The 12,341-nt window shown below is 35.5% G+C and overlaps 1 protein-coding gene and 1 pseudogene across 1 annotated transcript; one reads left to right on the forward strand and one right to left on the reverse strand.

The window, feature by feature from the left end:
* nop16 (NOP16 nucleolar protein homolog (yeast)) lies at window positions 1-2,150 on the reverse strand. Its single transcript, XM_016543608.1, has 5 exons — window positions 1,922-2,150; window positions 1,112-1,220; window positions 968-1,022; window positions 757-863; window positions 1-659 (listed from the first exon to the last, which is right to left on the reverse strand). Exons 1-5 carry the CDS (start codon window positions 2,026-2,028, stop codon window positions 522-524), a joined length of 516 nt encoding a protein of 171 aa, XP_016399094.1. The 5' UTR covers window positions 2,029-2,150; the 3' UTR covers window positions 1-521.
* A 1,600-nt stretch (window positions 2,151-3,750) lies between these two features.
* LOC107732325 (G protein-coupled receptor kinase 6-like) overlaps window positions 3,751-12,341 on the forward strand; it is a 50,737-nt pseudogene continuing 42,146 nt past the window's right edge.

Consider the following 12,341-nt stretch of genomic DNA (forward strand, 5'->3'; position numbering starts at 1 on the left):
CCCGCATACATATTACAAGTTGGGTTTGCATTTTTCCACACTAATTTGCGGCATTGACCAGCAGAATGCTGCTTGGTTTAAAAATGACTTGTTTATGGGGTTAGGGTTAACCCTAACCCCATGTTTAATGTAAATGTAACCACAATAACGCTCTTTAAAAAAACACAACTCAAAATTCTTTTGAGATAGCTTGTACCAAACCCAGATATTTTCTTTATGTTGCATTGTATTGGAGAGTTGTTTTCACTCCTGTGTATTATTTTTATTTGCCAAAACACATCAAACTTACCCATCAATAAGTCAGAATTTACTAAATGTAATTTTTATACTTCGGAAGATACTCTAGTTCCTCACTAGATTCATATACACGTCGTTTAAAAGTTAACATTCTTAAAGAAAGTTGCCATAGTAGAAACAAACTGTTAAAAAGCTTTTCTCTGTGTATACACTCATCCACACACTTCAGACACAAAGGTGACATTCTGACCATCAGTTTAAGACACCAGTTCTTCGCTGTGACATCACATAGACTTCTGAGATTGCAGAGACGCAATGAACGCAGCATATTCCTTAGGATGACACCGTTTGTATAATTCCACTTTCCGTTTAATCTGCTTCGGGGTGTCCTGATAGTAGTTTTTCTCATCCCTTGCCATTGCCTGAAACGCCAATAAAACACAATCAGTTATGTGAACTATCAAAGGAGTCTTTTTTGAATGTCTGGGAGGATCATTGATATATACGGCTCTCTTTTACCTTATAATCCTCATTGTGTTCCTTCACCATGTATTGAACATATTCAGTCATGTCAGTGGAGCATGTGGTTCTGTCCTCACCACGGAGACTGGCCTCTACCTCCATTGCTGCAATTTAGACACCAAATCATATTATGCAGCTCATGAAAACATTTATACATTTCGATAACCGATTTCAAAACCAGCTGAGAACCATTAGGTTTGATAGATACCTTCAATGACGTAGGGTTTCAATACATTTGTCTCCGCTGGTTTACTTTCCATATCCTGAAACATCATTTAAATGCATTAGGTTATCATAAGCAGAAAGGATTTGTATAAATACATTGTAACAGCGATTCAAGCTTAGTACTTGCCTTTTTGTTTTTAATAGGAAGCATACCCTTTGTCCCAAGTGACAGCCCCATGTCTTGTAGATTTTGCTTTACTGTTTTGTGTTCATCCCAAGCATTACGTATCTGAGGACTTCAAATCAGCCATGTTAATCAACCCATTTTAATGACAAACTTAATAATGCATGACACTACAATGAGTACAAGTCAACAACAGAGGTTTCAAATTACAAATGACTAATAAAAAAAGAAGTACAATTGGGCATACTTTTTAAAAAAATTGTACTCATACAAATATATCTCGTTATATGTAATTTAAGAACTGCTGTACTGCCGAATGTACAAACAAGCATTTGTGGTAAACTGAAATATACACTGGATGTCATTTAAACGTTTATGTCATGCATTTAAATACGTTTGTAATTACGAAGTTGCAATTTAAAGTTTATATATTAACTTTAAAAATAAGTAATATCATCAGCACACCCCAATAAAAGGATGTTAGTCAACAACAAAATATGTGTACTTTAAAGCTGGACAAAAGATTATTGAAACATGATTTAAATAAAGTGCACTTTAAAAATATGTAAATGTACTCTCTTTAGGTAACGTTACACTCAAGTGGCCATTAATTATTGCATTAATACTATATTGTCAGAAATAAAAAAAAAATTAATATGAAGTACACAAGTACCCATTCAATACAATTAAAGCGCACCTAATTTTTTTTTTTTACAAGAATAGGCAGTAAAATAAGTAATTGTATATAAAATAGGTTGTTTGTATAGCGAGAGGGCCTTCTCTCTTTGGCATGTAGTATGTACTTCAACTTACCATTCTATGTGCGGTTTCTCCTTTCTTCTTATCTTCGTTTTCAGTTTCTTTTTGTTTTTATTGTAATTAAACTTACTACGATTACGAGATTTTTTTGTTTTACCCATTATTGTATAACACACCAGTTAACAACCGTCTTGACTCTATTTACCACGCGTGTTTGAGGACCACGGAAGCAGCGACTTCTTCTCCAAGGAGAAAACAAATCGACATAATTCTACATCGCCACCTGTCGGAAAGAAGTGTACAGTAATTGTTCATTACAAAAAAAGAGTCGAGCTTTGTCAGATAGTGATAGTGAAATAATTTGATGTAATCGCGAATAGAAAATGCAGGTCAATAGAACTAAGAACATTAAAAAGGTTATTCAGGCTAGACTTTAGGTTACACTTATAGAGGTAGCATTTCGTGATAGCACGTTTTATATTCAGATGTAACTTTTGCAACACACACTTCATACTTCACGGCGTACCAAAAATATATTGTTGTTGTTGCTGATGATGATTAAATTTATATTTAGATTATTAGCTTTTAATAATCAGTGTAACAGTTTTACCTCTAGATGGTGTTATAAACTAAGCATTGCTAAACTCACAAGTAAGCAGTTTTATTTCGTTTGCATTGATCATCTGCAGTTCATGTAAAGACAAGTTCAAAGTTGCACATGGTATGTGCTGTGGCACGCCATATGTCTGAAAAAAATGTGCATCTGTTTATCATCAAAGAAAAGACATGACAGACGTTGATAAATAGACAGCGACCGGCTTATAAACAACGATATATTGTTATAATACTAGACCGTATAATAAACAGTTTATGCGGGATGCGTAAACATTATAGCATTTTATAAAAAAAAAATAAAAAAATAAAAAAACAAGTACAAAGATCATAGCGTTTGTTAAACTAGCAGTCTGGATTGTGACAATGAAACCTACTATGGCGAAGACCTGCTGGTCATGAATATTAAACAGATCACGTGATGTTTTTATAAATTGATTTTTTTTTTTACTACACAAAGCAAGTGTACAATCATTTTCAGGTCAACAACAATAACTATTACAGTTACTGTAAATATTACTATTTATATACAGAACAAAATAACTAAAACACACTAAAATAAATGAATGCATTCATACAAAAATGAAACATACTAAAACATTATTTTTCCGTAATATATAAATGATTTACCATATGAAATCAAGAAACTACATATTATCTGTCTGATCTGTTACTATAATAACAAATGATAGACGTTAGATTAAATGACTAGGTCATTTGTGAAGCCTTAAAGAAATAAGAGCACAAATCAGATAAGAATTATACAGAGTTATTAATAAGAAGCACTACCTAATGTCAGCATAAATATTCATGAGCTAAGCTTGGGCCATAGCAGAACTGTAGAGACTAAAAAAATAAAACACAATAAAAATAAATAAATGCATTCATACAAAAATGAAACATACTAAAACATTATTTTCCCGTAATATATATGATTTACTATATGAAATCAAGAAACTACATATTATCTATCTGATCTGTTACTATAATAACAAATGATAGACGTTAGATTAAAGGACTAGGTCATTTGTGAAGCCTTAAAGAAATAAGAGCACAAATCAGATAAGAATTATACAGAGATATTTATAAGAAGCAATACCTATTGTCAGCATAATCTTATAAATATTCATGAGCTAAGCTTGGGCTATAGCTCCGGCTCTGGGCCATAGGACCGTTCAAGCGGGACGCTCGAGGTTGGTTACCAAGCAACGTCAGCATGTCTCGTTAATATGCATGAGCTCAGGCTTTGCCATAGTAGGCTCTACGATCGACGTAAGTCTGAAGCTTCTGGGCGGGGAATCAGAGGAGCGAAACGGCAGAGCGGAGAGTCATTCAGGGTTAATAATATTCCGCCGTGGGGGGGAGCGGGGGAGGACACACACACAGACACACACATAAACTGCTAACCCGGCGACGAGGTTGGGCCTGCGGTGCCTGCCTGCAACCCAGGAAACATGGAGCTCGAGAATATCGTGGCCAACACTGTTCTGCTGAAGGCGAGAGAAGGTAAGACATGACAGCCCTTCTGATCATTGTCACTTTTGACAGCTGTGATCCTCAAACGCCGTGCTATATCTGTCTCAAAACGATGGGGGATTCCCCCAAAGGAAGTTAGGCCAAAAATGACAAGAGCAGTGCAATAAATGCATGCTTTATGATGCTTTTTTATTTACGAATCACTGGATCAAACCTTAGGATTACACGTTGATTATGGTGTTGCTCGCAGCTTGCTTTGTTGTGTTCCTAACCTTGAGCAAAAAAAAAAAAAAAAAAAAAAACCCGTCAAAAAAAAAAAAAAAAAAAAAAAAAAACCACCTCATCTTGAGTCAACTATAACTATAACTATAGGCCATATAATCTTGAGTCAAAAAACATTCCAGAATTGACAGTGAAGAAATAAAGTGTCCCATGTTTATTCAGTCCATAAGTTTATTTCTATTCATCAAATAATTCTGAAGAAAAAATATCACAGTTTATACTAAAATATTAAGCAGCTCAAATTTTTCAACATTGATCATAAGAAATGTTTCTTGAACAGCAAATCAGCATATTAGAATGATTACATTTTAAAATATATTAACGTACAATCAAATAAATAAATAAATAAAGATCCCATCTCCGTTTCTGTCAAAACCTTGTTTGGATTTTACAACGTTTTTGTGAACAGTCTAAGTTTCTATATAAAGGAGAAGCGATAGTCATTGTAGTCAGTAGTGTTATGTATATATTGACAACAGTCATTTAGTGCTTGTGTGCTCGAGATAAGCGCCTGAATTAACTGAACCTTTTGAATTAACGGACCCTCTGATTTTCAAAAGTGTTTTTTTAAATTGTAAACTACCTACTAGATGGTGAGACATCATTGTCAAAAAATCTATCTAGTAGGGAGTTTTAGTTGTTAATCATTTTTTCGGCAGTTGTATTTCTCAAACATGAGGGAATCCTGCTGTATTTTCTTTGGTCCGTGTTCGAACGTTCTTGGGCGGCACACTTGGGCTGCTACAATTGTTTTAGTATACGTTTAAGTAGTATATACAGACTTACTGAAAATTTACCATAAGGTCCATACAACATCGTAGGGGCTATAGTTAATGTTAAGTAAAATTATACAGTCTCCTTCAAACAGTGTAAGAGGCATGTATATGTTTTTGTAAGCGTACATTGGTTACAAATCACAAAACAGCAGTTGTTAACTGCATACTACATGTAATAGGCATTGTATTATATATTACTGTTGTTCACAGTTCTCAAGACTTTTTAAAATGTTGAAAGCTAGTTTCAGTTTAGTCACCGCTGTATGATTGCTTAACATGTTGTCTCTTCCCGTTTTAAGATGACATTTAACATCAGCATATCTAAGTAGGGACTAGGGAGGGTTGTATATTTACGTTGCACTTCATAAATTTGTATTTTATATAGGGAAACATGTCAGCATCTTATTAAGGTTTGAAGGATCTCAGGAATTTTTCAACATTCTGTTGATTACTGCAATGTTGCTGTAATTTTGAATTCTATCTCAGTCTGTAAATTTTGCGCAGTAGACTTCCATTTAAAGCTGTAGTCGGTAACTTTTTTTTGTTTAAAAATGATACAAAATCAGTTTTTGGGCAAGTACATACAGTGGGAAAAATATTTATTTGATCCCCTGCTGATTTTGTAAGTTTGCCCACTTACAAAAACAAGAAGGGTCTGTAATTTTTATGGTAGGTTTATTTTAACGTATATAGACAGAATACCAACCAAAAAATCCAGAAAAAACACATTATATAAAGGTTAGAAATTGATTTGCATTTCAGTGAGTGAAATAAGTATTTGATCCCCAAGCAAAACATGACTTAGTACTGGGACCTTGCGGGCTTTGCAGGATTTCAGTCCATTGCGGCGTAGTGTGTTACCAATGTTTTGCTTGGTGACTGTGGTCCCAACTGCCTTAAGATCATTAACAAGCTCCTCCCGTGTAGTTCGGGGCTGATCCCTCACCTTTCTCATGATCATCATTACCCCACGAGGCAAGATCTTGCACGGAGCTCCAGACCAAGGACGATTGATGGTTGTTTTGTATTTATTCCATTTCCAAATAATCGCACCAACAGTTGTCTCCTTCTCACCAAGCTTCTTGCTGATGGTCTTGTAGCCCATTCAAGCCTTGTGCAGATCTACAATCTTATCTCTGACATCCTTTGACAGCTCTTTGGTCTTGCCCATGGTGGTGGGAGAGGTTGGTAGGAAGATAGAAATTGTGTGGACCAGTGTCTTATACACCTAACGAGCTGACATTAGGAGTAACTTCAAGACTAATCTGTGTTCCACATGGGCACATAACCAATCTGAGGGAGCCAGAATTCTTGCTGGTTGGTAGGGGATCAAATACTTATTTCACTCACTGAAATGCAAATAAATTTCTAACCTTTATATAATGTTTTTTTTCTGGATTTTTTTGGTTGATATTCTGTCTCTATCTATTCGTTAAAATAAACCTACCATAAAAATTACAGACCCTTCATTTCTTTGTAAGTGGGCAAACTTACAAAATCAGCAAGGGATCAAATAAATATTTTCCCCACTGTAACCAGCCAGTGTTCAAAACGCACCTTACTTTAGCCCGATTCACAACGGTAAGCTTGTAATAATTATCTCTAATTTTAGTGGTACTGGTAGGTTTTCGCAGGAAATATAAGCATGCCGCTGTTCATCTTTGTGTCATTACGTCACGTTTGTAAACATAAAGAAGGAGTCCCGGCTAGTAGGCTATATCGAACGGGATGCTGCAGGTGGAGGATCATTAATAGCCTTTTCTCACAGCAGCTGGAATAATTAATCTTACCATTTTGATGGCGGATTGTAATCCAGAAAGTTCCATATGACAATCATCAGTGACAACTGGAAATTCACCCATAGTCACCAGTAGTCTACAGGTAACGCTAATACACACTAAATACACGTAACTTAGTCACGCAATGCTGATTTTGTTAATATTAACATGTTGAGAACAAAGTATAACAATAATAATAATAATTTGCATGGTTTGATGTGATATGAGCTAAGTGATCGTTAGATTTATCACCATTGGTAGCGCAATGTATTGTAATGCTTTTTTTTTCTCAGTTGGTCAGAACAAGAGTGGCAGACATGTTACTTACTTGTTCCGATGACATTTTTCCAGTCAAAATTCTAATTTGGGTTATGCTTCTAAGACGTAGAATCTGTGATTCCGAAGTACAGTAAATATCCACACCAGTGCAGTGACTGACAACCACATATAGCCTACTCATCAAAACATTACATTCATCCGAGCTGAGGAGCCGTGCCGATGCACAACCCATGTAAAGATGATAATTCCACAAATAACTGCAATTGCAGGGTTCAAACAGAGATAGCGACTAAGAGGCAACACTTACAGACTGCATCTTTAAAGTGCATAAAGGTGCGGTCACAATTAACGAAATTTTCCTATTTTAAATCCTGTCATTCAAATAGTAATCTGCACGACTGGGAGTTTTTGTGTGAAGGCAAAGAGTTCCTCACACAGATTTTGCTATGTTAAAGTTGGTCATGTGAATTTGCCACACTGACCAACAAGTAACTCTTGGTTTGAAAGTGTTTAAAAATTTTCGCTAATCTGACCGCACATTAAAAGTCAACAAATATTTAATTGCTTGTGTTTACTCCCTTTTATTCTCTTCACACGCTTTCGCCTAACAACACGACAGGATGTAGTCATGCGTGTTTTTTTTTTGTTTGTTTCATGTCACAATCCTGTCAGAGATTTATAGGGCTTGTTCCATTTTTTTCTCGGAAGAGTTCTTCCAGCAGAACAAGGAAGATAAGTGTTTGCCATCAGTTTTATGTTCTATATTTTCTTGGTGATTTATATTGTGAATAATTTGATGAAAGTGGGGCCTTTTTGTTGCTGTGCTGGAGGCAAGTTTTGCACACAATGAATGAAACCCCTTCACCTCTGGACTGATGCTGCATAGACAATACATTTCTTAAGCCATTTGCATCTTGGCAACTTCCCACAACGATAATACCGGGGGTTTGCTACTGTACCCGTACCATCATAATCTCTTAACTGCAAAGCATTTGTTTGAATTGCAAATAGCACACCATGGTGTTAGCTTCCTGCTAGCTCCCACTCCTGCCTGACTTTACGTATTAATTATTCGTGACTTATATCTTTGAGGTAATTTGAGGTACAATGCCTGGGCTTGCACAACAGATTTTGATTATGTAAGATAATGAGGATTCACAGCTGGGCTCATCTAGTGTCTCTCATGTGGGAAAGTCTTTGTTGTAACATACGGTTGTGTTTTGAACTCATCAGATTGCAGTCACAAGCTTCTCCTGTACATTTGTAATCATTGGATCTTCCACCCACCCATCCCATCCCATTAGCGTTGAATCTATTCCTCAAATCCCCTCATAGCCTAGCAACAATGCAAACACCTGGCTGCAGCTTTCACAAGAGTCCTCTCCATTCCCAGCGAGTGTGTCCCGCGCGCAGCATCGCTTTCTGACCTTTCCCTGTGCAGTCTGTTGACAAGCGCATCAGGCCCAGCACCTGGGCCAGTCATTCTAATCAGCGAGCCCGAGCTGTCCTGATGACGTTAGCTTGGACTGGCGCGGGCCAGTGGGACATTCTCATGGCATTGGCGTGATTCTTTTCCTGAATTCAATCCAGGGAAGTATTAGATACGGCTTGGACATAGATAAACAACAAGGACTACATCTTAAGCCAACTCATGTTAGACTAAAATATATCAATATGAAATATGAAATAGAAAATATTTTGAGAATTTTATCACTGATAGCCATGTGTTTGTTGCCCTTTAGCAAGTGTGTCTTGCGTTCTTGGCAGAGTTTGTCATTGACACAAACACTTTACATCGCTGCAATTTAATATAATAGACATTTTGCATAAAATCAGGTTTATTTACTCCATCAGCCTCTTAAAGAGCCCTCATGATGGTATGCGAAGTGTAATACAGTAGGTAATGTAAAAAAGTAACAATCACAAATGGCTTAAAGTAACAATCACGTTAGTGTGCTTTAAGGAGCCGTATGTATTTTAATGTATATATTATAAATCATAGTATAAAAACATACTGCACTGTACATCATTATACTATAGTTATCAAATCTACACAATGTTTTTCCAAAACATTTCTATTTGGTTATGATGACACATCTCTACTAGATGACATAATGACAGTTCGGAGGTCAGAAAGAAATTATTTAATGGTTTTTACATCATGATGTGTGTGAGTAGGTTTATTGAGTGTCATTACCAGAATAGTCTGTATTTAAGAATTTTAATCTCAGAAACGGTCAATTTCTTTTTATTTCCAGTTCAAAGCTAACTGGTTTGTTAGCCAGTCCGAAGCTTCTCTTAAAAGGGAGAGATGTCATTACCATCACACAATATCAAACATCCATACTATCACACATACCAGAATCCACTTGATAAATCTGATAAATGTTTTAACATTGATGAAACGGTTTAAAAAAAGTCTTATTTTTCAAGCTTTCAAAAGTGCCTTAATTAAACATTCACCTGTATATTACTTACATTATAGGATGATATAAACGTATTCATATCCCATTCTGTCTTCGAAAGCCCACCTGTGTTAAGATAGTAATCTAATAGCATTATAGAGCCTGTATGCAGTTCCTGCCTCTAATTTGATCTTTGCTCGATTCCTTTGCAGGAGGGGGTGGGAACAGAAAAGGCAAGAGCAAGAAATGGAAACAGATGCTTCAGTTCCCTCACATAAGCCTGTGCGAGGAGTTACGTCAGACTATAGGTACTCATCTTATGCTTACATCACACGTGTCATATATGAGCTGATACATAAGTCACTCAAGTCATATGAGCAAATGTAGAAAGAAACACTGTTCATTCATTTAGAAAAAAAAGGTTATTATTTCTTTAATTATTAGATTCTGGGTCATTTTCATAGAGTCCTATTATACTTTTTTTTACAAGATATAATATAAATCTCAAGCATCTCTAGAATGTGTCTGTGAATTTTCAGCTAAAAATACCCCAAGGATCATTTATTATACCATGCTGTAAATGCCTCTGTTTGGGTGGAAGCTAGGGCTTCCACTCTAATAGTTGACTAAACGTTAGTTGACAAGAAGAGGCTTATTCAACCAACAGGTTATTAGTCGGTTAGTCACAGGAAAAAAATGTCAATGTCCGTGACAGACCAATTGTTAACGGTTGGTCCTTGAGGTAATTACAGCATATTGGGCAGGAATTCATCATCTCAAATATGGCTTATCATTTGAAATTGAAACATTTAAGTAATAGCAACTTTACATGGCTGATCGCACTAATGGTAACTTGTGTATAGTCACAATATCAACAAAACACTGGTTTTGTAAAATAAAGAAAAACAAAGAGGATGTGCTTTCTGCCGTCTCGGTTTCCATGGAGTGGAGTGCGTCACAAAAATTAAACTCAGCATATAGGCTACTTGCCTCACAGACATGAGAAATATATATATAGAGAGAGAGAGAGAGAGAGAGAGAGCTTGAAATGTCTACTTTAAAGCAAACCTATTTAAATCAAAAACAAAAGCTCTCTGTCTATTCTATGTAATCTATATGAAAGGTGTATTTCTCTATAAAGGCACATCCGCTTTACTGTAGAGATGGTGAATCAGCATCATCAACTTCATCTTTGGAGCAAATACTAACTCAGAAAACACTATTTTATTAATTAATAATTAAAATATGTTCTTGCTACTTTTTACAACACATTCATAGTCATTACTTTTGCTGGTGCTTAGGGGCAAGCTTTATGCTTGAGCACAGAATAGTCTCTATATTAAAGGCTCATTATATATTTAAGTATTTAAATAAATATAAACGTGCAGTTAGTTGACTAATGACTTAAATGAGCGACTGCTAGTCAACTAGAAAAATCTTTAGTCGGGGGCAGACCTAGTGTAGGCAAAAACATTCTGTTTTTGTGTGTCTTTTAAATGCAAATTAGTTGCTGATACCCGCCCCCTTTCCAGAAGAGGGCTGTGCTTTTACAGCTCATGCCTTGGTTACTCCGCCAACAACAAACAAATCATCTGTTTGTTTTTGATTATCATCTCTATCGCGCTCACTCTCATGTGAAGTTGCAGATCTTCGTCATCATGATAAGTTTATTCTTATGTTTTTTAAAAGCCTTCTGATATATGGTTTTCTAAGCGCAGACACGTAAAATGCACGCAAAGCTCACATAAACACAGTCGGTTATGTCTGCGAACATAAACAGCTGCATGTCAGTATATTAGATCTGAGAAACAGCATCTTTTGGACATGGCGACAACACACTATTAACACAACTCAACCAAGCTTCGCCTCATCTTATTTTTTGCATATGCCTTGGGCGAGAATTATTTAAATGAGGGATATTGTGGCGTGTGCATTCCCGGAAGAAAACTCAGGACTGCAATTAAGCCGTTTGAAGGAGTTCAGAAACAGTGCTTATTGCTGGGTTAAATGCAACCCATCAATTGGGTTGTTTTGACCCAGCGGTTGGGTTACTGTCCAGAATGTTGGGTTAAACATTTAACCCAACTGTTGGTTAAAAACAACCCAGTCGCTGGGTTTGTCCATATTTTACCCCGCGCTGGGTTGTATTTAACCCAGCATTTTTTAGAGTGTAGTGATATAGAGAATAACTCTATTTGTTATTTATAAATTTGCAGATGTTTTTCATGCGGCATTGAAAAAACAGCAATATTACGAACTAAAGGTAGTTGAAAATGTAAAAAAAGCATAATAGTTAATTAGACACCTTTAATGGATTTAAATTAAATTAAATTAAATTTATCTGAAATGAGATTGCAGAGCAATATGCAAGGGAAAGTCAATCCCTTGTGAGCAAAAAAATCCATAAATTTCAAGCCATCTCTACATACTAGGAATGCACGATATTGGATTTTTGCCGATATCCGATATGCCGATAATTTTCAACTCATTTTGGCCGATAGCCGATACCGATACCGATACGATATATAATTATTTTTAATTTTGGTTAGTTTTTAACAAGGACTTATTTGTTAGAATTAAATAAACAATAATAATAAAGTAATTTTATAATTACAGTACATTGAAGATTTGAAAATAACTACAAATAAACTATATATTAATCACTGCATTTTTTTTTCCAGAAAGATGCAGTGGTAACCTTAACATTTTATTTTATGATTTAACATTTGTAAATGGTCTAAAGCAAAAGAGTTGTAAAAATTCTGAAAATCTTTTAGAGCTCATAATTTGTTTAAAAAATATAACATATTACACATTAATGAATAAATCAGTATATATAAAATTATTTAATTTACAAGTGTCATGT

This window comes from Sinocyclocheilus rhinocerous, unplaced genomic scaffold (genome assembly GCF_001515625.1).
Source record: "Sinocyclocheilus rhinocerous isolate Xijiao unplaced genomic scaffold, SAMN03320098_v1.1 scaffold249, whole genome shotgun sequence".
In the NCBI taxonomy this organism is placed as follows: domain Eukaryota; kingdom Metazoa; phylum Chordata; class Actinopteri; order Cypriniformes; family Cyprinidae; genus Sinocyclocheilus; species Sinocyclocheilus rhinocerous.